Source organism: Microcaecilia unicolor, chromosome 3, assembly GCF_901765095.1.
Source record: "Microcaecilia unicolor chromosome 3, aMicUni1.1, whole genome shotgun sequence".
Lineage (NCBI taxonomy): Eukaryota > Metazoa > Chordata > Amphibia > Gymnophiona > Siphonopidae > Microcaecilia > Microcaecilia unicolor.
Genome location: NC_044033.1, coordinates 39112208 through 39138193, shown reverse-complemented (window position 1 = coordinate 39138193; position 25986 = coordinate 39112208). Strand labels below are relative to the sequence as shown.

At 44.0% G+C, this 25986-nt stretch overlaps 1 protein-coding gene across 1 annotated transcript in view; it reads left to right on the top strand.

Moving 5' to 3' along the window:
• The window catches only part of NRXN1 (neurexin 1), a 2115739-nt gene that overhangs the window by 977117 nt on the left and 1112636 nt on the right, over positions 1-25986 (top strand). The window contains exon 12 of the mRNA XM_030195841.1: positions 17282-17404. Coding sequence (XP_030051701.1) covers positions 17282-17404 — 123 coding nt within the window. The remainder of the gene's footprint in view (positions 1-17281; positions 17405-25986) is intronic.

Genomic DNA, 25986 nt, shown 5'->3' with positions numbered 1-25986 from the left:
GGGAAAATGTGGGATACAAATGCAATAAATAAATAAATAAATTGAGAAGCAAAGCCAGTGCTGAGCAGACTTCAACAGTCTGTGCCCTGATCATGGCTGGACAGATTCAGCTTTAGTAGTTGTAGAACAAGGCCAGTGCCGGTTTGTATCCTGAAGAATGCTTATGTAGTATTTATTTATTTTATTTTCAGTATTTATATACTGCCTGGACCTAAGCGGTTTACAATTTCTTTACAAGTACTGGCACTGTCTCTAATGGGCTCACATTCTAAGCAATATATTGCGCCTGGGGCAATGGAGGTCTAAGTGACTTGCCCAGGGTCACAAAGAGCTGCAGAGGGAATTGAACCTGGTTCCCCAGGATCTCAACCCACTGCAGTGGCGTTCCTGCGGGGGCTGACACCCGGGGCGAATCGCCGATGCGCCCCGCCCCCTGGTGCAGTGCGACACCCCCCCACCCCGGCGAAAGAACCCCCCCGGGTGCACGCCGCAGAGGGGGGGTGCCGCGCGCCAGTCAGCTTCCTTCGTTTCCAAGCTCCCTCTGCCCTGGAACAGGAAATAACCTGTTCCGGGGCAGAGGGAGCATAGAAACGAAGGAAGCTGACCGGCGCGTGGCACCCCCCCGGCAGCGTGCATCTGGGGCGGACCGCCCCCCCTTGGTACGCCAGTGACCCACTGCTGACCTCCAGGGTTCTGCTCCAGGGGCAGTGATGTGAGAGGAGAGAGGAGCAGCTGCAGATCTGACAGCCAATGCCTGATGGCTGCCTGCTGTGCCGCACTTGCTTTTTAAAAACAGCTCTTTTTGTTTTTGTAGCGGCCGCTGCTGCTCAACAGGAGAAGCAGCAGTGGCTGGAAATGGGAGCTGGCGCCTCGTGTTTCGCGGGAGACTTGGTAGGTCTGTGTTGGGTGGGCGGGCCTGGAGGGAAAGTGGCAGGGCCTGGGCCCGTCCAGACCTGCCAGTGGCTATGCCCCTGGTCGGAAGATGGGCGCACTTCTCTTTCGAAAATGCCCCTGCATGTGATCATCAGATTCAAAGTGTGCAATGCCAGTCCATTTCAATTCATCAATCCCCAACAGATCAAGTTGTGTGTGGATACACTTCATTCTTGACTACGTCCAGTTTTTCCTTTGTTCATGCTTCGCACATTCCTTGTCCCAATTTGTCAGAAATCTTTGCAGCTTTTGACTCTCGTTTCATGGGACGACTTCTCTATGAAGAAAGACTAAGGAGGCTAGGGCTTTTCAGCTTGGAGAAGAGACGGCTGAGGGGAGACATGATAGAGGTATATAAAATAATGAGTGGAGTGGAACAGGTGGATGTGAAGCATCTGTTCACGCTTTCCAAAAATACTAGGACTAGGGGGCATGCGATGAAACTACAGTGTAGTAAATTTAAAACAAATCGGAGACAATTTTTTCTTCACCCAACGCATAATTAAACTTTGGAATTCGTTGCCGGAGAACGTGGTGAAGGCGGTTAGCTTAGCAGAGTTTAAAAAGGGGTTAGACAGTTTCCTAAAGAACAAGTCCATAAACCACTACTAAATGGACTTGGGAAAAATCCACAATTCCAGGAATAACGTGTATAGAATGTTTCTACGTTTGGGAAGCTTGCCAGGTACCCTTGGCTTGGATTGGCCGCTGTTGTGGACAGGATGCTGGGCTTGATGGACCCTTGGTCTTTTCCCAGTGTGGCATTACTTATGTACTTATGTGCATATCCCTAGGGCTTTGTTCCAATCGCTTCCCTATGCCAATTTTCTTCTGAAGAGTCTTCAACTCTTCTTCAGTGGCTCATTTTATACCTTCCCACCCTGAGGGGCTCATCCTCCAGTGCTATATCACAGTTTGTTCATTGAAATTCTCCATTCAGTTTCTGTGGCAAGATGTGGATTGCCTGATCTATGTACTGTGCTGATAATACCAGTGTTGTGCTGCTGTCACAGAAATGTGATCCTCCACTGCCACCACTGCCTAATAACGTTGCCCAGTTGAGTAGTTTATCTTAGTCTGGCATCTCAGCTAAAACCTGTCCACCTTGGGAGATTCTGTCTGTAGATAACCGATCAATGGCATAGCTCTCAGCATCACTCTTGCGCACAAGCTCTCATGTCACGAGAAGCCAGAAACCAAGTGAGGGAATAAGAGTTTAACTTGGTTAACACACTTACCTGCGTAAGTCTAGTTAAATATTGGATTGGATTTATTAATTTGATATACTACTTAATACAATTGTGTTAAAGTGATATACAATAAAATACTTTGACCCCAATATTCAGCCCACGGGAAATAGCCAGGCTGTTTCCCACGGTCAATGCTAAACCCGGATATTCATTGTCGGTCTGTTTCCAGTGACCGGCATTGAATAACTGGCTTAACTTTGGCTGGTCCAATTTTAAATGCCCACGCCAAAGTTATTTTAGCTATTGTGGTGGCCAAATATGGCTGCCAAACTTGGCCAGTCATGTTTTAAAAGCAGACGATAGTCGGTTATATTACATAATATAATTGGTTATCTTTAAGCCACTATCTGGCAATACTCAGCATAGGATAGCCAGCTATTCGGTGCTGAGTATCGCCGGATAGCCACTTAAGTGCCGTTTTAGTGGCCTTTTTGTTTTAAATATCGGGCAGTTCAAATGCAAAAAATAATAATATCATCATACAATAATAAAATTAGGTACAGTAATAAAATTAACAACAGATTCCATAACCTAACAAGAGTAAATTTCAAATATCCAAATTTTCAACACCTTGCGAAAGCCAAGGTAGCTACTTATGCCACTAACATTAGATGACAATAAAATTAGATACAGCATTAGAATTAACAACAGATTCCTTAACCTAACAGAAACAAGTTTCAAAAATCCAAGGGGTCCTTTTACCAAGCTGCGGGTACAAGGGCTCTGTGCTAGCAGCAGGGGCCGTTTTTCCTGTGAAATCCCCACACACACATGGCCATGCGGTAAGTGAGCCCTTACTGCAACCACTGAGGTGGCAATAAGGGCACCTGCGCTAACCGGGTGGTAACCGGGCAGCACACGGCAATGAACAATTACTGCCGGGTTATCGCCATGTAAGTCATTTCTGGGGGGGGGGTGTCTTTTCCCCCCAGAAATGGCGCACATTGAGGGTGGGACTACCATCAGTGGCCACGTTGGTCTGGCAGAAGTCCCAGAAGAGCAAGCGATAAGTCTGCGTTGGGCTTCCCGCCGCTCTGTAAAAGGGTCCCCAAGTTTTCAACACTTTGCGAAAGCCAAGGTAGCTAGTCATGCCACAAATATTAGATGATAGTAAAATTAGATATAGTATTAATATTTATTTATTTATTTATTTATTTATTAGGATTTATTTACCGCCTTTTTGAAGGAATTCACTCAAGGCGGTGTACAGTAAGAATAGATCAAGCATAAGCAATAGACAATTACAGCAGTAAAAATATTCAAATAACAATACAAAGTATGGCATAGAGGGGAATTTTCAAAAGAAACGTCTAAGTTGGAATTTGGACATCTTTGAAAAACGTCCAAATTCGGAGGCAGGGATAAGGTCATTTTTGAAAAAAGATGGACATCCATCTTTGTTTTCGAAAATACCATGGACGTCCTTGGATTTGGAAGTCTTTGATTTTCGTCCATTTTCGAACACAAAAAAGACGTCCAAATGCAAGACTTCCAAAACAGAGGAGAAGTGGTTTAATGGTTAGAGAAGCAGGCTTTGATCCTGGCAACATAAGTTCAATTAGCACTACTGCTCCTTGTGACTTTGGGCAAGTCAAATGCACAAGGGGCATTTTTGGATATGACATCTAAGTCTGAATTTGGATGTTTTTTTGTAAAATGTCCAAAATCAGAACAGGAAAGGTTATTTTCTACAAAAAAAAGTCTTTATCTTTTCCTTTTGAAAGTGCTGTTTGGAAAAGTGTTTTGTGATTTGGGGGAGGAAGGGGAGGTGATCCCCGAGTCCCTCCAGTGGTCATCTGGTCATTTAGGGCACCTCTTGCTTAGAGTTGAGGAGTAGCCTAGTGGTTAATACAGCAGACTTTGACCCTAGGGAAGTGGGTTCAATTCCCACTGCAGCTATTTTTTTTTTAAATAAAAACAGGTCTAGCTCAAAACTTCTTTGTTTTGTTCCATTATTGCTGAAAGATGACCATGTCTTAGGAATGCCCAAGTCCCACCTTGAACACACCCCTAGCACGCCCCCTTGAGATTTGGATGTCCTTCTGACAGATTTCAGAGAAAGACGTCCAAAAAGAGGTTTTTATAATACTGATTTGGACGTTTCTGTGAGATAAACGTCCAAATGCTGACTTATGTCACTTTTTGGATGTCTACTTCTCTTTTGAAAATTAGCCTGATAGTATACTACTTACAGTGTCAACCCAATATGTAATAGAACATTTTGATTGATAGTGAAGGGTAAAGCAAAGCCGTAACACATAGATAGGTAAGAGAGTAAGAAGAGTTAGAAAGTAAGGTGACTGATTTAAAGAACATTGCACATTAGGTCAAAGAGATGGTTAAATATTATCTCAGTTAGGGTAAGAGTACGTAAACATGTTGTGCTGTAGTATGTGCAGCCCAAGTCACTCCTTTTGTGTGTGAGTGAGACTAACACATTAGTTACTTCTTCCATTAAAGGCCTGGTTCAAGAGCCAAGCTTTCACCTGCTTACTGAAGTAGAGAGTCTAGTGTTAAGTGGAGCCTTTCAGGCAGTGCATTCCAGAGTGTGTGTGTGTGTGTGGGGGGGGGGGGGGGGGGGGCTACTCCGGAGAAGGCTTGCTTGCTTGCAGGTATCACGTGTATGTCTTTGGAGAGAGTGTGATTAGTGATAGTCCTTGAGAGGACCTTAGTGTCCTTGGCGGTCTATGGAGGATCATCCTGTTCTTCAGGTACTCAGGGCCATTTCTTTTGAGGGCCTTGAAGATCAGATATAGAGTTTTAAATTTAGCCCTGTATTGTACTGGTAGCCAATGAAAGTTTTGCAAAAATGGTGTGATGTGGTCATGTCGCTTGCAACCTTCTATGAGTCTTGCTGCTGCATTCTGAATCAACTGGAGCTGGTGCAGGCACTTTGTAGTCAGACCATTGTATAGTGCATTGCAGTAATCCAGTCTCGATGTTATCATGGCATGCACAACTGGGATAAGATTTCCCTTCTCAGTGTAAGGAAAGAGGCAGCGTAGCTGTCACAAATAGTAGAAGCAGCTCTTGAAGGTTTCTTGGATTTGGGGAATCAGAGTAAGTGTTGAGTCTAGCTGTATTCCAAAGTTCCTGACTTGTGATTTGAGGGGGAGTTCATACTTCTGAAAAGGGATCTTGATGTCAGGTATGTAGCCACTTGTGTTAGGGACCCAGAGATGCTTGGTTTTACTTGGGTTCAGGCAAAATTTGTTGTGTTTAGCCCATTCTTGAATTGATGTTAGACAGGTAATCAGTTTATTCAAGGCTGTAGGTAAGTCAGGTTCAATGGGTATGAGTAGATGCACATCATCCGTGTAGATGTAGAAATCAGTGTCCATTGACTGAGTCTGTTTGGCTAGTAGCTTGAGGTAGATATTGAACAGAATAGGTGACAGTATTGATCCTTGAGGTGCCTCACATATCAGTGCCCATGGTGACGATATGGTACAGCCAAACATTATGGACTGTTGCCTGTCTGATAGATAGGATCTGAACTAAAAAAGTACTGTACCATTGATACCTGTTTCTGTCAGTCGTGGTAGCATGATATCATGATCCACAGTGTCAAAAGCTGCTGAGAAATCTAGCAGTACTAACATCAAGACAAATCCCTTGTCTCGGTTTCTGTGAAGATCATTTAGTAGGGATACGAGCACTGTTTCTGTTCCATAACTGGGTCTGAATCCAGATTGACATGGATCTAGCCAGTTTCTCTCTTCTAGCCAATCATTAAGTTGAACACAAATTGTTTGTTCTATGAGTTTCCCTATAAACGGGTTGTTGGTTACTGGCCTGTAACTTTCAAGTTTGTCCTGGTCAAGGTCGTTTTTATTTAGCAAAGGGCGAACCACTGCCCTTTTTTATTGCTGTTGGTAGTTGCCCATTAGAAAGAGAGGTGTTCACAATTTTTGTGCTGCCTTCTATAAGGCTCCTACTTGCCTGCTGCACTATCTTTGATGGGCAGGGGTCAAGGGAGCAGGTAGCTGGTCGAAGGTCTCTTAGGATTTTGTCAAGTTTCTCCTCTGTTATTAGGTTAAAAGTGTCCCATCTGTCTCTGTCAGGAGGTGGCGAGTTTGTGTACCCCTAGTTGACTGGTTGGGGACTGGGTGGGATTGCTTGTAAATCCTGGCAGAGATTTTTAATTTTGTTGGCAAGGTATGCTGCAAAATCATTGCAGTTCAGTTTAGACAGGGCAGGCTGCTTCTGTTGTGGGGGTTGCAGTAGGCTGTTTACTATACTGAACAACTGCTTGGTTGAATTGGCAGCCTGTGTAATGCATTGAGAAAAATACTATTTTCTGGCTGCTGTTAAGGCTTGGCGGTACTTTGCCATGTGCTTCCTACAATTTAGCCTGTCTTCATCCAGGCGAGATTTATGCCATCTTTCCAATTTCCATCCTTCATGTTTAAGGATCTGAATCAACAACAGATTCCTTAACCTAACAAAAACAAGTTTCAAAAATCCAAGTTTTCAACATTTTGCAAAAGCCGAGGTAGCAAATCAAGTCACTAACATCAGGTGGCAATGCATTTCATAGTAAAGGTTCTGAATGGCTAAAAGCTCTTTTCCTTGTAGTGGAAACGAGCTCTAATTGAAACATTATTAATTAATTAGTTCCTTAATATGTGTTTACTAATTTTCCCAGAAAGGAATCCTGTTAAAACATGTATATCTGACTGGATTCCTAAATCATATATAGAAAATGAAAAGAAAATACACATCATATATAAATTATACGTGCCCTTGATTCTAGAAAATTGAGACTTGTGCACAGAATCTTTGAATATCAAGTGTTCAGCATTACAACAGTGTTGTGGGCTGAATGCCTTCAGATGTTTGGCCACTTCTACAGCTCCTGAATTTTGCAGAAAGGATGCTGCTAGGAGTGAGGAAATCAACTGATTGCAACCTCTAGTTCTAAAGAGTTCATTTACAAAACAATCTGATTTCCCATTGAGCTTTTGTTCTATATCTCAGGCAGACACTTTCACATTTATACCTTGAAAAGGAGACTTGTTTTTCAGATTACAATAAGGATGGACCCTGTTTGCTGATGAATAAAGAAGGAAATAAAGGGGAGTGAACCGCTATGGGGGCAGTTTTATAAGGGGGTGTTTCCATTAGTGAAGTGGAGTGGAGGAGTAGAGTAGTGGTTAGTGCAGTGGACTTTGATCCTGGGAAACTGAGTTCCATTCCCACTGCAGCTCCTTGTGACTCTGGGCAAGTCACTTAACCTCCATTGCCCCTGGTACAAAATAAGTACCTGAATATATGTAAACCGCTTTGAATGTAGTTGCAAAAACATCAGAAAGGCTGTATATCAAGTTCCATTTCCCTGTCCCTAGTTGAGATTCTACATGGAATGTTGCTACTATTTGAGATTCTACATGGAATGTTTTAATGTTGCTATTCCTCCACTAGCAACATTCCATGTAGAAGCCTGCCCTTGCAGATCAGCAAGGCAGCTGCACAGGCTTCTGTTTCTGTGAGTCTGACATCCTGCACGTATGTGCAAGACATCAGACTCACAGAAACAGAAGCCTGCACGGCCTGCCGCATTGCTGATCTGCAAGGGCAGGCTTCTACATGGAATGTTGCTAGTGGTTAGTGCAGTGGACCTTGATCCTGGGGAACTGAGTTCAATTCTCACTGCAGCTCCTTGTGACTCTGGGCAAGTCACTTAATCCTCCATTGCCCCTGGTACAAAATAAGTACCTGAATATATGTAAACCGCTTTGAATGTAGTTGCAAAAACCTCAGAAAGGTAGTATATCAAGTCCCATTTCCATTTCCCATTAAGGCATCCTGAGGGCAAGTAGTAGGAGCCTGTTCTGTTACAGAATACTAGTGTAACCACAATACTCTGTATTCCACTCATGCTGCATCCCTGTGTATGCCTCCAGGTACCATATATATATTTTCTATGGAGCCTTAAGTTGTGAGCACTAACTTGGCCATGTGGACAAATTTCATGCACAACTTAGTTGGTTAACTGGCTGAATTTTACGCACAACTTAGTTGATTAACAAGCCGATCAGCACCGATAATTGGTACTTAACCAATTAACAACACTAATTGGCTTTAATTAAAATTTACATGCACAACTTTCTAGGCGTATTCTTTAACGCAGTACACCTAAATTCTAATTCGCTCAACTGAAAAGTGGGCATAGTCATTGGCATGGAATGGGTGGGTAGTGGGCATTTCAAAAAACTATGCGCACTGTAATGGAATGTACCTTATGTTGCACCTAAGATAGGCGCAGGTATTTAGGTCTGGTTTTAGGTGGCCTAAATGGGCGTGCTTAAATTTTATTTGCAAGAATAAAACATATTCTATAAAGTGCGCCTAAGCACGTGGTTTTTCAGCGCTGATTTATAGAATTTGGCCCTATGTAAGTTAAGTGGACACTTGCAGGAGACTGTATAGGCAACATACATTCTTGTTTAGGTTTATTAGATTCTCGATATACCACATTTCTATGGTACAATTAAAGTGATTTACATGTTAGATGCATGTGTTTTCCCTGCCCCTAGTACTTCACAATCTAAATTTTGTATCTGGGGCAATGGAGGGTTAAATGACTTGCCCAGGTTCAAAAGGAGCTACAGTAGGATTTGAATCCAGTTTCCACCAGTTCTCAGCTCACTTCACTAACTATACTGACATATACATGCTTAAGTGCACTTTTATAAAAACGTGATTATATGTTAGCCTTCTAAACATTGACATGCATAATGACATGAAAATGTTAGCACCCAGTTCCTGAAATTGTCTTTTATCTGTGTGTAAGGATCACAGTGCTGGAGGCATGTTTGAGTGACATGGGATATCATTCGAGTAATTGAAATGTGTAATTATTTTTAAATGTTTCCCCTTGAAAAGCTCAGTTCTGTTGTAGATAGAACTTGAGTGACATTTTGCAGCTGAATTCTGGTAGTGATTTTCTGAAGCTTATCATTTTCGGTGTCATTCAGGGGCTTCCTAACTGTATCCTGGGAACCGTAGACCATTGAATTTTTAGGTTGCCCATAATATGTTTATGTTTAAGTTAATGTTTATTCCAGAACTTTATATATTGGCATTAAGCAAAATTTCAAAGCAGGTTACAATAGTGAACTAAAAATGAAAAGCTCATAGACACAAGAAAATCGGTACTGTCAGTCTGGAAAGCTCTGGAAAAGGTCAATCCACCTGATCCAGCAAAGTCACACATCCGGAAAAGCCTTCTCAAAGTAAAAAGAGATGAATTCATCCGATCCAGCAAAATCACACATCCTAAAAAGCCTGCTCAATGTTAAAAAAAAAGTCTTAAGACCTGTGTTAAACTGGGACAAGGAGGCCTCAATCCACAGGTACTTAGGGATAGAATTCCAAAGAAGTGAGGCAAGCATATAAATGAAATTATTCCTAGTACTTTCATGATGTATCTGGAACTGTGGTGGAACGAATAGTAACCTATCATTCTGAGATCATGTGTTTATGATGCCATGAGCACACAAAAATTAGCACAGGAGCTCTTACTGTAACCTATTTTGTAGGCGGTAAGGGCTCATTTGCTCATCCTGCACCAATCAGTTAGTGCACAGCAATGCCAATACACTCATGGGCCGATGACCAGAAATAAATGCAGGCACTAGAGGCTGTTAGCACCATACTGGTGCTTGCGTTTGCTACCGCCCCATGATCAGAGCCCCGAGTACGTGAAACAATGTGCTTGCGGGCTCTGAACGCAACTAGCATGCAAATGCATGCAAAACAGGGCTCAGCGCAAGTAGCATGCAAATGCATACTAAATGTATTCCTCCCCAATGATCAGCGAGCAGCGTACCAGTCATTGGCGCGATGTTCGCTGCAAACTCTATGCCAGCTTGGAGCTGGCGTTAGGGTTTGCAGACCATTGGGGAGGAATGGTGAGCCCTATATTTGCCTGCTAGCAGGCCCCCCATTCCCCCTAATGCAGCCCCCCCCCCCCCCCCCCGCAGGAGCAGGAACCCCGACCCAGCTCCCCCCAGTGATATGGGGGCTGGCCCTGACACATGTTTAGGGAGGCTGGAGATCTGGTGGGTCTCCAGCCCCCCTAACTCTCCCTAGCCTTCCCTTATATAGAGCCCTGATGGCCCAGTGGGTCACGAGTCAACCCCACTGACCTAGTGGTCTAGCGGCCCTCTTCCCCACCCCCTACTTTCATTGGAGAAGGGAGGTGGCTTCCCTCCTCTTCCATCGGTGCCGCCTCGAAAATGGCAGCCCCCAACCCTGCCCAGTGCATACTGGGGTGCGCTGGGCAGGACTTCACACCATATATGTACTAGGCACTAGGCCACCAGGATCATGCTGTTTGGGGTCTGGTGGTCCCATGGACCTCCAGCCCCTGTGCTTGACAGTCCAGACCTGTCAAATAAGTGCGGGAGGACAGTGCCTGAGCGCATGCTCAGGCACAATCCTCCCACACTTTACCCAATGATCAGAGATAGTAGCATGCTATTATCTCTGATCATAGGGGCGGTAAAGCCCTGCGCTGTTCCAACACTGTTTTTACAGCGCTGTTTGGAATTGCATGGGTCTTCTGCTCAGTGTGCTGCTGCGGCTCGGAAAGCGAATAGAATGTTGGTTATTATTAGGAAAGGTATGGAAAAGAGGTGTGAGGATGTTATAATGCCGTTGTATCGCTCCATGGTGCAACCGCACCTTGAGTATTGTGTTCAATTCTGGTCGCCGCATCTCAAGAAAGATATAGTAGAATTGGAAAAGGTGCAGCGAAGGGCGACTAAAATGATAGCGGGGATGGGACGACTTCCCTATGAAGAAAGACTAAGGAGGCTAGGGCTATTCAGCTTGGAGAAGAGACGGCTGAGGGGAGACTTGATAGAGGTATATAAAATAATGAGTGGAGTGGAGTGGAACAGGTGGATGTGAAGCGTCTGTTCACGCTTTCCAAAAATACTAGGACTAGGGGGCATGCGATGAAACTACAGTGTAGTAAATTTAAAACAAATCAGAGAAAAGTTTTCTTCACCCAACGTGTAATTAAACTCTGGAATTCATTGCCGGAAAATGTGGTGAAGGCGGTTAGCTTAGCAGAGTTTACAAAGGGGTTGGACGGTTTCCTAAAGGACAAGTCCATAAACCACTACTAAACGGACTTGGAAAAATCCAAAATCCCAGGAATAACATGTATAGAATGTTTGTACGTTTGGGAAGCTTGCCAGGTGCCCTTGGCCTGGATTGGCCGCTGTCGTGGACAAGATGCTGGGCTCGATTGACCCTTGGTCTTTTCCCAGTATGGCATTACTTATGTACTTATGTATGTGCCAATAACTGATTAGCACAGAAATGCCCACTCTCTCCACCTCCACCCCCAACCCCCAGACCTGCCCCCAGGCCAAAAAATAAAACATATTTTTTAAGCTTGTGAGTAGTGAGTGCATGTTTGAAACATAGCACGGGATGCCTCAGCATGCCCCCCAGTCAGCCCTTTTAAGTTGCAGGAAGCATATATTAGTGCTTACCACAGCTTACTAAAAGGACCCCTTTAAATTTTACTCATTTAGCCACTGGTAGCCAATGAGGTGCTTTAAGATAAGGGGAAACATGATCAGAAACATGATATAAATATTTCATGTACTGAAGACCCAACATATGCAAATTTATCTCATGCATATTCATTGTACAGAGATTGAAAGCTGGACTGGCTGTGCATGCATCCTTTCCCTTCCAAAATTCTGGTACAAGTTGCATAAGTAAGTGTGCAGGACTCTCAAACTTTGCACCTGGTTGGACAGTTTGAAAATTGCCCCCGCCCCCACACCTCATAAGAGGCAATAATCACGTTGGCACATTGTGGTAAATCCTATCATTTTAACCTGCATGGTTTACAGCAGTAAAAGCAAAACTATGCAGGTAGCTTGGACTTCAGTATTTACAAATTGCCTAGTGAAAAGTTACCTGCAGAGATTTGCCCCAGTTTTCCCTACAGGTCATTTTTCTGGACAAAGCAGTAGATTTGCAGTCATTTTGAATAACAACACTACTCACATTTTGGCTGCTGTTAAAAAAAAATATATTTTGATTTGAAGCTGGTAAATGTATAATTTCTCTATCCATGTATTTTTAAAACTTGCATGGACTGCAGATATGACCTAGTGGCCTGACACTCAGCAAGCACAGACTGAACAATTATCCAGATAGTGGTGAAATTCAGCTCTTATCTGGCTAAATTATACATTTAGGAGGTAATTTTATGAGGGAACACCTAGTTCTTGGCACTATGAGGTGTGTAAATGCTGGTAATGCAGTTATTTATGTGTGTAAGTGGCCTCATAAAATATGAACTAGTGGGAAAAGTCTATGCCATGATTTGATGGCATATACTTGGTAAAGGTATGTGCATGGGTGGAGTGTGTCTGGAATGCAGATATTCACATAAATGAAGCTGATATCTAGATGTGAGCATATAGCTGATGTAAGTGATCATGCTTTAAATTAAGGTACATTTTTGGCCACTTTCAGTTATCCTACTATATAAATGAGCTGTGACCGACATGCCGCGCATGCGTCACTTCACAGGTCTCTCCCGAGCCACCCAGCGATTCTCCTCTCTCCCCTGCCCCCCCTCCAGCGGTTCTCCTCTCTCCCCTGACCCCTGTCCAGCCACCCAGCGATTCTCCTCGCTCCCCTGATTAACTCCGTCGAAGCGGCCGCGTCATTGAAAGCCCTGCCCGTCTCCAGCCTTCCCTTCGAGTTCAATCCCTCAGAGTCCCGCCTTCTGACATCATTTCCTCTTTCCACGAGGGCAGGACTCTGAGGGAACAAACTGGAAGGGAAGGCTAGAGACGGGCAGGGCTTTCAATAACGCGGCCGCTTCGACGGAGGTAATCAGGGCAGCGAGGAGAATTGCTGGGTGGCTGGAGGGGGGGCAGGGGAGAGAGGAGAATCGCTGGGTGGCTGGAGGAGGGGCAGGGGAGAGAGGAGAATCACACACACTCTGTCTCTCACAGACACACTCACACCCAGTCTCACTCTCTCTCTGTCACACACACACACACACACACACATTCACTCTCTCTCTCACACACACAGTCACTCTCACACACACTCTCTCAAACATACACACTCCGAGGAAAACCTTGCTAGCGCCTGTTTCATTTGTGTCAGAAATGGGCCTTTTTTACTAGTATTTTATAAAGAAAAGAAGGTGCCCTGTATTCTTTATAAAATAGGCCATAAACAGTTGCCAACGTGGCCTGCTCACTCAGGGCCGGTGCTAGGGTCACTGGCGCTCCCTGGTCTAGCATCTCCTTTCTCTTTTCTCCCTTCCCTCTTCTCCGCAGAGACCACTACACCACCAGGGCAGACCTTGGCCTTCAAGGTAGGTCTTGGGAAGGCCGTAGTGTACGACGGCAGTGGCCAGTGGAGCGCAGCACAACGGGTATGGCATGGCAGTATTTGATGCCCCTCGAATGTTGGTGCCCTCCTGCCGTGCATACCCTACTTACTGCGCTTCGCTGGCCTGTTCTCACTTCAGCAACCTGTTATGAAATTAGTCTTACAGAGAGCAATTGTGAAGCTATCTGCGCTGCTGCAGAATCTGTGTGTAATTTTTTCCACACACTTTGCTCCAAAGCTTTTAAAGTGAACACGCATTCAGCCTTTCTCTCTGAAAATTGTCTAAGGAAAAATGACCTGTAGAAAGTTGCACCTTCCTGTTCTGGGTTTATGTTTTCTGACTAAAATATTTGTGGTTAATGCAAAACTGCATGTGTTGCCCTAGTCTTGCTCTTGGGAATGCATCTGCATAGTGCAGGTGCAAATGTGCATATTTTCATCTGTCCACAGGGAGGGGAAACGTTTTAAAATAACCCTTTTACCGTTTATGCAAATAAATGGCTTCTGAAATTGGTATCTCCGTGCGCATTTCAGTGACTCTCCTTGAACAAGAACTCTATAGCTGCAATGTGCAAAATTTACTTACAAATTTCAACAGTTAGGGGTCATTTTAACAAGCTGCGGGGAAAAAGGGCCCTGCGGTAGCAGTGAGGGCTGTTTTTCCCCATGCACCAGGGCCCATTGAGGTGGCGGTAAGGGCTCCCATGGTAACCCGGCAGTAACTAGAAATGGCGCATACTCGAGACGGAACTACTGCCACAGCTGCGTTGGACCAGTGGTAGTTCCGGGTTAGCACGTGGTAAGCCCGCATTAGGCCTACTGCCGCTTTGTAAAAGGGCCCCTTAGTAGGTTATCTCAATGGGGTCACATAAATTACATTCTATAAACTGACAATTGGCGTAAAAGTATGTTTCATGACTGGAGTGGAGTTTGGGCAGTGTGTGAGTAGAGGTAGCATGTCCGTGCATAGATTATGAAATAAATACAATAATCTATGTTCGTACATACCTAGAGGACTGGATTTAGTAAATGGTGGCCAAATTTGGATGCCAAAAAAAAAGCACTGAGTGCTATTCTATTCTATTCTATAAATGGCACTCAAAGTTGGGCATCATTTAAACTATGGAGCATAGCACCGGGATCCATACTCAACTTTGGGCACAAGGATTTACACTAACTGAAACCTGGTGTAAATTCTCATATGTAAATTAGGCACGGATCCCCCGAATTCTATAATAGTGTGCGCATCTCTAGTGAAGGCCCCTGAACCACCCATGCTCTTTCTATGACCACGTCCTCTTTTCAGTTGCACACTAAAAGATAGCGCCTAGAAAGAATTGCATGTAAATGCAAATTATTTTCAATTTGCACCAATAATTATCAACCAGCACGTTCATAGGTATCTCTGTAGGCCCCTACCAATGGTGCCCTGTTATAAAATCCACCCCCTCCCTGGGTCAATATTTAAACTCAGTGGTTTCTGTTAAATGCTGGCTGCAGCTTTCAACATATACCTGGCTATTGAACACAATCAGATACCGGCACTGAATATGTAGCTATTCCACCAACTGCTCCATTTTCTGGTTAACACTAACATTTGGTGTTATTGTTTTGCTATCGTAAATTACCAGGGTTGTTATCCAAACACCAGCACTGAATATTGCAGCTATTCAGATATTTTACAGCTCCATCCCCAAGCCCCTCTGGCGCCCTCTCCATAGCACCCGGGTAATCCTTAATGATTTTCGGAAGTATTAGGATAATGCCACTGAAAATCAATGACTGTCCCGGGTCAGTGGCCTTTATTCTGGTAGTAAGTGCTTTGAAAAAGTGAACCCTTACGTTTTAAGCTCCCAGTCACTAAGTTGTGCTAAGGTTATGACCTTAGGGAGGGGGGGGGGGCATTCTACATATGTCGTCAAAAAAACTGGTGTGGAAAAAACTGCACTTCGCGCTATTCTATAAACCTTGCCTAAAGTTAGACGTGGTTTAGAGAATACACGTTGCGTTGTCCCTGCAACTAAAATTTAGGTGCTGCCATTTATGCTAACTAAAACCTGGTGTAAATGCCCTCACCTAAGTTAGGGATATTCTATAACAGTGCGTGTAACTTTAGGAACGCCCATAACCTACCCATGCCCCTCCCATGGAAACACCCCTTTTTGAGATCTGCGCATTAGAAATTACATGCTCCAGTTTACAGAATACACTTAGAAAACCGTGCGCGTAAATTCTAATTAGTGCCAATTAGTACTGACAGTTGCTTGTTATTGGCCAATGATCACTGCCGATTGGCTTGTTAATCAATTAATTTGCATGTGCAATGTGGCTACACTGCCAAATTTGGCTTGCAACTTTAGTTGCCATATAAAGAATTCCCTCCATATGCACGTTAACAGCCAAAGGGGTCCTTTTACTAAGGTGTGCTGAAAAATGGCCTGATCTAGTGTAAGCACGTGTTTTGGATGCGCGCAGATCCATTTTTCAGCGCACCTGTAGAAATGCCTTTTTATAATTTTGTCCAAAAATGGACGTGCGGCAAAATGAAAATTGGCGCGCATCCATTTTGGGTCTGAGACCTTACCGCCACACATTGACTTAGCGGTAAGGTCTCATGTGTTAACCGGGCAGTAATGGTCTATGTGCGTCAAATGCCTTTTACCGCCTGGCAGCGCCACACGCCAGAATATAAAACATTTTTTCTGGCGCACGTAGTGGACGCGCATTAAAAATGATATTACCGCCTGGGACACGTGGTAGCCGGGCGGTAACTCGGAATTGGCGCACGTTGGGTGCGTAGGCACTTAGGTGGCTTAGTAATAGGGCCCCAAAGTTAAGTTAATGAGCGTTAAGGGCAAAACCTTTGTTGTAGCCTTTCGGTGTGTTCTGGACACTTTGGGGAATGCAGCTGTGCGATTGATACAGGGTACATGGCAGCTAAAACATGTCTCTACTGTGTGGTCTGTCTGTAGTGATATTCAATAGCACTGGTTAAGTGCCACTGAATATCAGGGCTTAGGTAGCCACAGGCAATTTGACAGAGCAGGAGCCTCTCCTGCCAAGTTAAATCGCTTTGCATATCAAGCAGTATATTTTTTCAGTGGTTATAAGTATTGTTATTTATAATTGTGCACAACATATGAGTTATGTTTTTTTCTTTGTTGACTGGTAGCCACTAACAGAAGCAGGATTGTCCTAGGATGATCCTTGCAGGGCAGGCTAGTTGTTTGAATTCATGCTATATCCTATTGCAACTACACAGTTGCTTGAAAATTGTTTCCTGAGTAAAATGTTTAACATTAGAATGTAACCTATAACACTCAGAAATTGTGTAGAATGTCAGATTCTTGGAGGAGTGATTTAATTAGGGTAGGTAATAAAAATTGAAAAAGGAAAACATGCATATAAATTTATGATTTCAAATGATATTGAGTGTGCCTGCTCATGACAACCTGATCTAATCATGTTGGATAAATGTGTACATCCTTTTTTCATTCAGCTAATTTCTTTTGTTTTGACTGTTTCTTTTCCTTACTTTCAATAGTTTGAACATTGCTTTCTGTTATTTTCCCTCCATCCAGCTCTCGCTCTCTCTCTCTCTCTCTCTCTCTCTCTCTCTCTCTCTCTCTTCCCTTCTCTCTCTCTCTTTAAGAGGTTCACATGTTGACTGATTTAAAGGTTCTATAATGATTGTTTGGCATGTCCTACAGGCAAGGGTCCAGAGACACTGTTTGCTGGCTATAACCTCAATGATAATGAGTGGCATACAGTGCGTGTGATTCGTCGAGGAAAAGGTTTAAAGTTAATGGTGGATGATCAACAACCTATAACAGGTACAGTAATGCTCAAATTGTCTTCTTTTTGCCATCATCAAACATATCACAGCAACTGCTAATGATGAAAAAGTACGACAAGCCATGGGTAGAGGTGGTCTATTAAGGAGTGTAATTATCAATGTGGGCTGCCATTAAGACATGTTATTGTACCACTAACTCATGTTATTTTAGCACAGGTCCCATTTTATGCAATGAAACCTAGTTACTAATAACTGGGATTAACAGTAAAATAACTCATCTTAATGGTATCCCCAGGCTGATAACTTCCTCCCTTAATTAAAGAAAAACAAAAAGAAATGTCTCTAGAAATCAAAATCACTGCTATATGTAATAAACGTGAGCCAAGTATAGGACAATCAAGCTATTGTGACATCACTGATGAGTTTGGCTCTTACACATTGGTGGAATGAGGCATTATGACATCACAATATCAGCTCTGGTTACCAGAGACTGACACTCTTCACACTAGGGGGAATAGTTATCAATGTGGGCTACTGTTAAGATATGTCAATTTACCACTAACTCATATTAGTTTAGCACAGGTCCCATTTTATGCAGCAAGACCTAGTTAGTAATAACTGGTGTAAATAGTAAAATAACATATCTTAACAGTAGCCCATATTGATAATTTATCCCCTTAAATTTTAGCCAATTAGAAGCAATTTTTCTCATTTTTACAAAGGTATACAGTATTATCAGTGACTTAAAGATGAACACATTTGTATTTTACTGATGCTGAAGGTCTAACCTGATTCAGTTTAAACACAGCTCACAGTACTTGTCATTCAGAAATGTCATATAATTTTTGGATCGCAATTTAAAAATAATGCAGATGGTGGAGGCTTCATTCTGTGTCAATGCAGAATATGAATGTTATTTGCCTTTTCTATTACAGATATGGGTGATCATTGCCCACCATATAGCTATGATTCTTTTTGGTAAGATTCTTGGAAGGTTTGCCATTTTGCCATCTCTGGCCCACAGCGCCTGGTCTTCCTGGGTAATACACATGCAAGTTCTAACCAGGCCTGACTCTTCTTGGCTTCTAGGCTGTATAAAGCAGACACTAATGTTGGGCTTTGCAACTGATGAACATGGAATTTAAGTCCTAAAAAAAAAACCCTCAATGTTAAACCCCAAAATATTTCCAAAAATTCCCTGAAGCATAGAAGCCTACAACATCAAAGAAGTGTAAAACAATGAAAAAAAAATGTTTGGGAATCATGCAGCATAAAAATATAAGAAATACCATACTGAGCCCATGGCAGGATTATGGCATAGGCAAACAAAGTATATGTCTAGGGTCCAAATGTTTGGGATCAGTCCTGTCATATCTGCTAATTCAATGGCTTCCAAGGCTGATTATTTCCCTGGTAAGTCAGTCAGCTGCTGGTAAAAAAGATTTGGCAAGACCAGATCCACTGCTTTCCACTCTGGCCTCCCCACATCTGTATATTGTCCTCCCTACAGGTGGAGGAGCAGTGCTTCTCAGTGCCGGCACAAGGCAAGATGCCGCCTAAGGTGGAACTAGGATGCCGCTGCTGCCTGAGGTGGAGCTAGTATGCGGCCCCCCTCCTGGATGAGATGCCGCTCTCCTGAGCCGAGATGCTGCCCCCCTTCCTACCTCCAGCCTGTTCGCAGTGTCGCACTGCCGCTGGCACCTGCCTCTTCCCTTTACTGCGGCTCCCTGACCCTGTGACAAAACAGGAAGTTACATCAGAGAGGTGGCTGCAGTAAAGGGGTGGGTGCCGGCATCAGGACAGCATATGGGAATTGCTGCTGGGTAACACCAGGGAGATGCCGCCACTTCCAGGTAATGCTGGGGAGATGCCGCTCCTGAAGAGTGCAACCCGAGGCCCCCGCCACAGGTGGCCTAATAGTTGGCTGCCCCTGGTTCTTCTTACCTTTTGCTTCCTCCTCTGTCAGTTCTTCTGTGCAGTGGCAGCCATGTGGGTCCCTGTTTCTGGGAGTTTCAAGGAAAGGACAGGTGAGACCTGAGATCTGAGCCAGCCGGGTTTTACTTCCATGGCTCAATTACTTCCATTGAAAGCAATTGCTTTCCATTGAAAGCAATGGAAGTATAACCCGGCTGGCTCAATCCTTCCTCCTTTTTCTGGAGCCATATGGTAACCCTAGTACAGACTGATGTGTCAGAGGTTGGGCTTGGGGCCATTCTGACCCAGGAAGTGGATGGGGAAGACCACTCGGTGTTATACATTAGCTGGAAGCTGTTCCTGAGAGAGAAGAATTATGTGATGATTGAGAACGAGGCTCTCATGGTCAAATGGGCCCTGGAGACATTTCAGTACTATCTTGTGGTGGTTCCTCAACCTTCAGCCTTTTAACTATCGGGTGCAACATTGGGCGGGCCGAGAGCATGCTAATGTAGACTTTTTGTCCCGGGAGGTGGACCCTGAAGTGGTATGCACAAAACTGAGCATGGTTGAGCTGAGGGGAAGGGTATGTGAAGGGGTTTCTAGAACACTGCTCCTCAACTATAAGAAAAATCCCTAACTGGGCCACCTTAAGAGCACTGATCCCGCCCCAGGAGGAAGTGAGCCAAGATGGGAGGAGTCAGTACCTGGGAGTTTAAAAGGGTCAGTCTGAGGTTAAGGAGGCCCAGGGCAGAAAGATTAGGAGCTGTCATCAGATGTGGGTGCAGTCGCTCTATACAATTTGTGACCTGGCTGAGGTCTGCCAACTTTGCTTTTTGATAAGACTTACAATCTTTGCTAAGGTCTGGCTGGAGCCAAACCCAAGTTCTCAGAAGACCTGAGAACTAGTGGGCTGTGTTTGGCCTACTCCAGAGAAACTGTCGCATCTGTGGTTCCTAGTATATGAGGTAACATGTCCCAGGGCTCAGGTGAATAAAACATTTACTTTCACATTTATATACCTTGTCTGGCTGAATTATTCCCAGGGCCAATCCATAACCCTCACCTGAGTGTCACAGAGGGGCATAATTGAATGGGGCCGGCCATCTATATGGGCGGCAATCTCTAAAGCCGGCCCTGGAAAGCGGCATACCTGACCGTATTATCGAAACAAGATGGCGAGCCATCTTTCATTTCGATAATACGGTCGGGGACGCCCAAATCTCAACATTTTGGCCGGCGTTAGAGATCGCCGCCATTGGTTTCCCGCCGATAATGGAAACTAATGGCATCCATCTCAAACCCGGCCAAATCCAAGCCATTTGGTCATGGGAGAAGCCAGCATTTATAGTGCACTGGTCCCCCTCACATGCCAGGACACCAACCGGGCACCCTATACGGCACTGCAGTGAACTTCACAAATTGATCCCAGGTGCATAGCTCCCTTACCTTGGGTGCTGAGCCCCCCAAAACTCACTCCCCACAACTGTACAACACTACCATAGCCCTTAAAGGGTAAAGAGGGGCACCTACATGTGGGTACAGTGGGTTTCTGGTGGGTTTTGGAGGGCTCACATTTATCACCACAAGTGTAACAGTTGGGGGGGGGGGTATGGGCCTGGGTCCGCTTGCCTGAAGTACACTGCACCCACTAAAAACTGTTCCAGGGACCTGCATACTGCTGTCATGGAGCTGGGTATGATATTTGATGCTGGCATAGTGGGTGGCAAAAAATGTTTAATTTTTTTTTTTGGGTGGGAGGGGGTTGGTGACCACTGGGGGAGTAAGGGGAGGTGATCCCCTATTCCCTCCAGTGGTCAGTTGGGGCACTTTTTTGAAACTTTGTCCTAAAAGTAAATTGACCAAGTGAAGCTGGCCAAGTGCTCGTCAGAGCCTGCCTTCTTTTTTCCATTATCGGCCAAAGCCGGCCATCTCGTAATCACGCTCCCGTCCCGCCTTACGTACCCTGCTGAAACACCCACTTTAACTTTGGCCGGCCCTGCAACGGAATGTAGTTGAAGCCGTCCAATATCGGCTTTTAATTATACTACTACTACTTATCATTTCTATAGCGCTACTAGACATACGCAGCGCTGTACACTTGAACATGATGAGACAGTCCCTGCTCGACAGAGCTTACAATCTAATTAGGACAGACAAATAGGACTAACAAGAGATAAGGGAATATTAAGGTGAGGATGATAAAATAAGGGTTCTGAACAAGTGAATAAGGGTTAGGAGTTAAAAGCAGCATCAAAAAGGTGGGCTTTTAGCTTAGATTTGAAGACACCCAGAGATGGAGCTCAGGAAGTCTATTCCAGGCATATGGTGCAGCAAGATAAAAGGAACGGAGTCTGGAGTTAGCGGTGGAGGAGAAGGGTGCAGATAAGAGAGATTTGCCCAGTGAACGGAGTTCCCGGGGAGGAATGTAGGGAGAGATGAGAGTGGAGAGGTACTGAGGAGCTGCAGAGTGAATGCACTTATAGGTCAATAAGAGGAGTTTGAACTGTATGCGGAAACAGATAGGAAGCCAGTGAAGTGAATTGAGGAGAGGGCTAATATGAGCATAACGACCCTGGCGGAATATTAGTCGTGCAGCAGAATTTTGAACAGATTGAAGAGGAGAGAGATGGCTAAGTGGGAGACCTGTGAGAAGCAAGTTGCAATAGTCTAAGCGAGAGGTGATAAGAGCATGGATGAGGGTTCTGGTAGTGTGCTCAGAAAGGAAAGGACACATTTTGCTGATATTATAGAGAAAGAAATAACAGGTTTTAGCTGTCTGTTGAATATGAATAGAGGAGAGGGAGGAGTCGAAGATGACCCCAAGGTTACGAGCTGATGAGACAGGAAGGATGAGAGTGTTATCCACAGGAATAGAGAATGGGGGAGGAGGAGAGGTTGGTTTAGGGGGAAAGATGAGAAGCTCAGTCTTGGTTTTGTTTAGTTTCAGATGGCGCTGAGATATCTAGGCAGCAATGTCAGACAGGCAGGCAGGCTGATACCGATTTGGCCAGGTTCAGGAGATGGCCAGCCATCTCCTGATCTGTGTCGGAAGATGGCCAACCTTCTCCTTCGAAAATAAGCAGGACAGGCACCTAACTGATAGTATTCAAGAAAGTGTGCGCTAAAATAGTTGTAACACTCATAATCCATCCATGTGAATGTCTTCTTTGCAGTTACACCCTAGAAAACTTAAACGCCAAGTTTATCTTTGAGTCCTGGCCTTAGATCTGATAGAAACAAGTGTAAGTCTGGTGCTCAAAGTTAAGTATGGATTGCCACTATTCCATAACTTATACAAAAAATGATCCCAAATTAACTCTAGTGACTATCCTGCTTATAATCGAACGAGAAAAACCCCCAAGTTCCGACCTAAATCGGGAGATGGACGTTTATCTCACAAAAACGAATAAAGCGGTATAATCGAAAGGCGATTTTTGGACGTTTTCAACTGCACTCCGTCGCGGATGCGTACAAAGTTGATGGGGGCGTGTCAGAGGTGTGGCGAAGGCGGAACTGGGGCGTGGTTATCTGCCGAACAAAGATGGACGCATTTCACCGATAATGGGAAAAAAGTATGCGTTTTTAGCTAGAATTTAGGACACTTTTCCTGGACCCTGTTTTTTCACGAATAAGGCCCCAAAAAGTGCCCTAAATGACCAGATGACCACTGGAGGGAATCGGGGATGACCTCCCCTGACTCCCACAGTGGTCACTAACCCCCTCCCACCACAAAAAAAATGATGTTTCACAACTTTTTATTTTCACCCTCAAATGTCATACCCAGCTCCCTGGCAGCAGTATGCAGGTCACAGGGGGTGCAGTGGACTTCAGGCAGGTGGACCCAGGCCCATCCCTCCCCTACCTGTTACAATTGTGCTGCTTAATGCTTATTAGTCGTCCAACCCCCCAAACCCACTGTACCCACATGTAGGTGCCCCCCTTCACCCCTTAGGGCTATAGTAATGGTGTAGACTTGTGGGTGGTGGGTTTTGAGGGGGATTTGGGGGGCTCAACACACAAGGGAAGGGTGCTATGCACCTGGGAGCTCTTTTACCTGTTTTTTTTGTTTTTGTAAAAGTGCCCCCTAGGGTGCCCGGTTGATGTCCTGGCATGTGAGGGGGACCAGTGCACTACGAATCCTGGCCCCTCCCACGAATACATGTCTTGGATTTATTCGTTTTTGAGCTGGGCGCTTTCATTTTCCATTATCGCTGAAAAACAAAAACGCCCAGCTCACACATTGTTGAATAAAACATGGGCGTCTATTTTTTCCCAAAATACGGTTCGGTCCACCCCTTCACGGACCCGTTCTCGGAGATAAACGCCCATGGAGATAGGCGTTTTCGTTCAATTATGCCCCTCTATATATACCACCAAGCATAAACTATTCCATAACTTGGCAGCTAATAGTTGGGAGCACCTATGACTCGCCCATGCCCCTCTTATGGCCACGTCCCCTTTTCGGTTGAGTGTGGGGAATAGTTAGGCATCGAATTATAAAATAACGCAGGGGAGATCTATGCACAACTGCAATTGGGCACCAATTAGCATCATTAAAGTGGTCAATCAGTGCCCATTTCCTTGATTAGTTGCACATGGATCTTGCACCCGACTTAGAATCAAGTGGAGAGTGCTTATTGTGACATGTGCATCATTGCACTACAGTACTTCTTGAGAATAAAGCAATGTCATTTAAAGCAAGAGCAGTGGTAGGCAATTTAATTTATCTTTCACTGAAGTTCATATGGTGCTGACAGTTAATACCCCGCCTGTCGATGACTGATATTACTAGAATTTGTTTGTTGTTAGAAGTTATCTCCATTATAATTCAAGAAAGGAAACAGGAAACACAAACATTTCAAATATCTATAATTATAAAACAAGACATTTTAAGAGAATTATCCTTGAATGTTTCAGTCAGTGAGAGTGGAAGAGAATGTCCTATTTAACTACAGTACAGTACAGTATATTCCCACGTCGTCTGTTCAACTATCCATTTCCAAAGCTTCAACAAAAGCATTCATTACTTTGCAAATTGTAATAGCATTAATAAAGTGAGAAAAACACCATTGGTTCCCAAACCCAGCCAGTTAGGATTTTAGGTTATCTATAGTAAGCATTGATTTGGTTGTTCACTGTTACTATGATTTAAATAATTGTATGTTATTTTATTTCTTATGATGGCCTGATTTTACTGTTTCTATGACCATTTAAATTGTATTTATGGTTTATTATAAATCATCCTGATCTTATTGAAGTAAGTAATTTATAAATTCAATACAAGAATGGAAATGAAGTTAGAATGAATATGGAGATTGGAGAATTAGTACAAGCAAATTATGAGGACGGGTTCGGAAACCACTGGCATATAATACACCCCTGAGATCTACATAATCCTAATTACTTGATAGAAACACTTATCTCACCATGGAGCAAGTAGTCACTGCAGTTGAGAAACAGGGAGCTGTAGGCATCATACACTGACAATAACTAGTGGCTGATTTTATGGGCTTTAAAGAAGGGTCTGTGGTGAATGGAGTGGAGGAGTGGCCTAGTGGTTAGGATGGTGGACTTTGGTCCTGAAGAACTGAGTTCAATTCCCACTTCAAGTACAGGCAGCTCCTTGTGACTCTGGGCAAATCACTTAACCCTCCATTGCCCCATGTAAGCTGCATTGAGCCTGTCATGAGTGGGAAAGCATGGGGTGCAAATGTAACAAAAAATACATGCAAGGATAATAGGCATCCCCAGGCAAATATTCAATCATGTCTCCCCCTTCAGTTAGCTTTCAGGCCCTTATTCAACCTATTTTGCTAATTAAAATCAACCATCATGATCATTCTAACACCAGCCCATCCAGAATTTCCATCCCATTCCATTCTATTTATTCATTTGATAAACTGCTATGTATAAAACATTGTATAGATACAATTAAATCAAAACTTATATTCAGTAATTAAAAAAAATGTAAATATACATAAAAATAACAACCAAACAATAATCTTAGTAAATGGGGTCTTTGAAAACTGTTCTTCATCTCCAGTGGTTAAAACGCCCTCTATAATATCTTGGAGTCTTTATAGATACCAGAGCATAATATTTTGCACTGACTGCAGCTGCTCATTGCTGTCTCCCAGAAGTTATGCTAGGTGAATGCCTTGTCTGCCTAATAGTTAAGCCAGCCCTGGAAGGGTCCTGGAAGAAGCTCCTGCATGTTCCTCCTGGCCATGGACTGTAGCTGCAATATCAGGAGTAAAGTTGGGAAAGACATAAATTAAGGGAGGATTCCCTGGGTAATTGAAAACGAACCTTATAGCAGAATCCAGTCCTAGTTCTCATTTATGTGGAAGCCCAAAGGAACAAAGGACAACTGGTAAAGAAAATAAATCAATAACTGAAACATCAGTAAACCTTTAGCTCAGCCTCGCCTGATATATTGACTCTGCAGTACAATATCCCCCCTGTGCTTGGGGAATGATTGTAGCTATTTTATGCAACCGAAGTCCTTTTTCCTGCTTGCTTTGTTTTGCCTCATAGCTAACACTGATCATTAAATGGATCATTACTGTTCCACTGGATAAGCTGCACGGACCCAGAGGTGACTCCTTGCTTCCCACTGACAGATTTGAACAGCAGTCTGGAACTTTCTAATGGTCGAAATAACAGCAAGAGGCGATGATCCACAACAATGCATAGCAATAG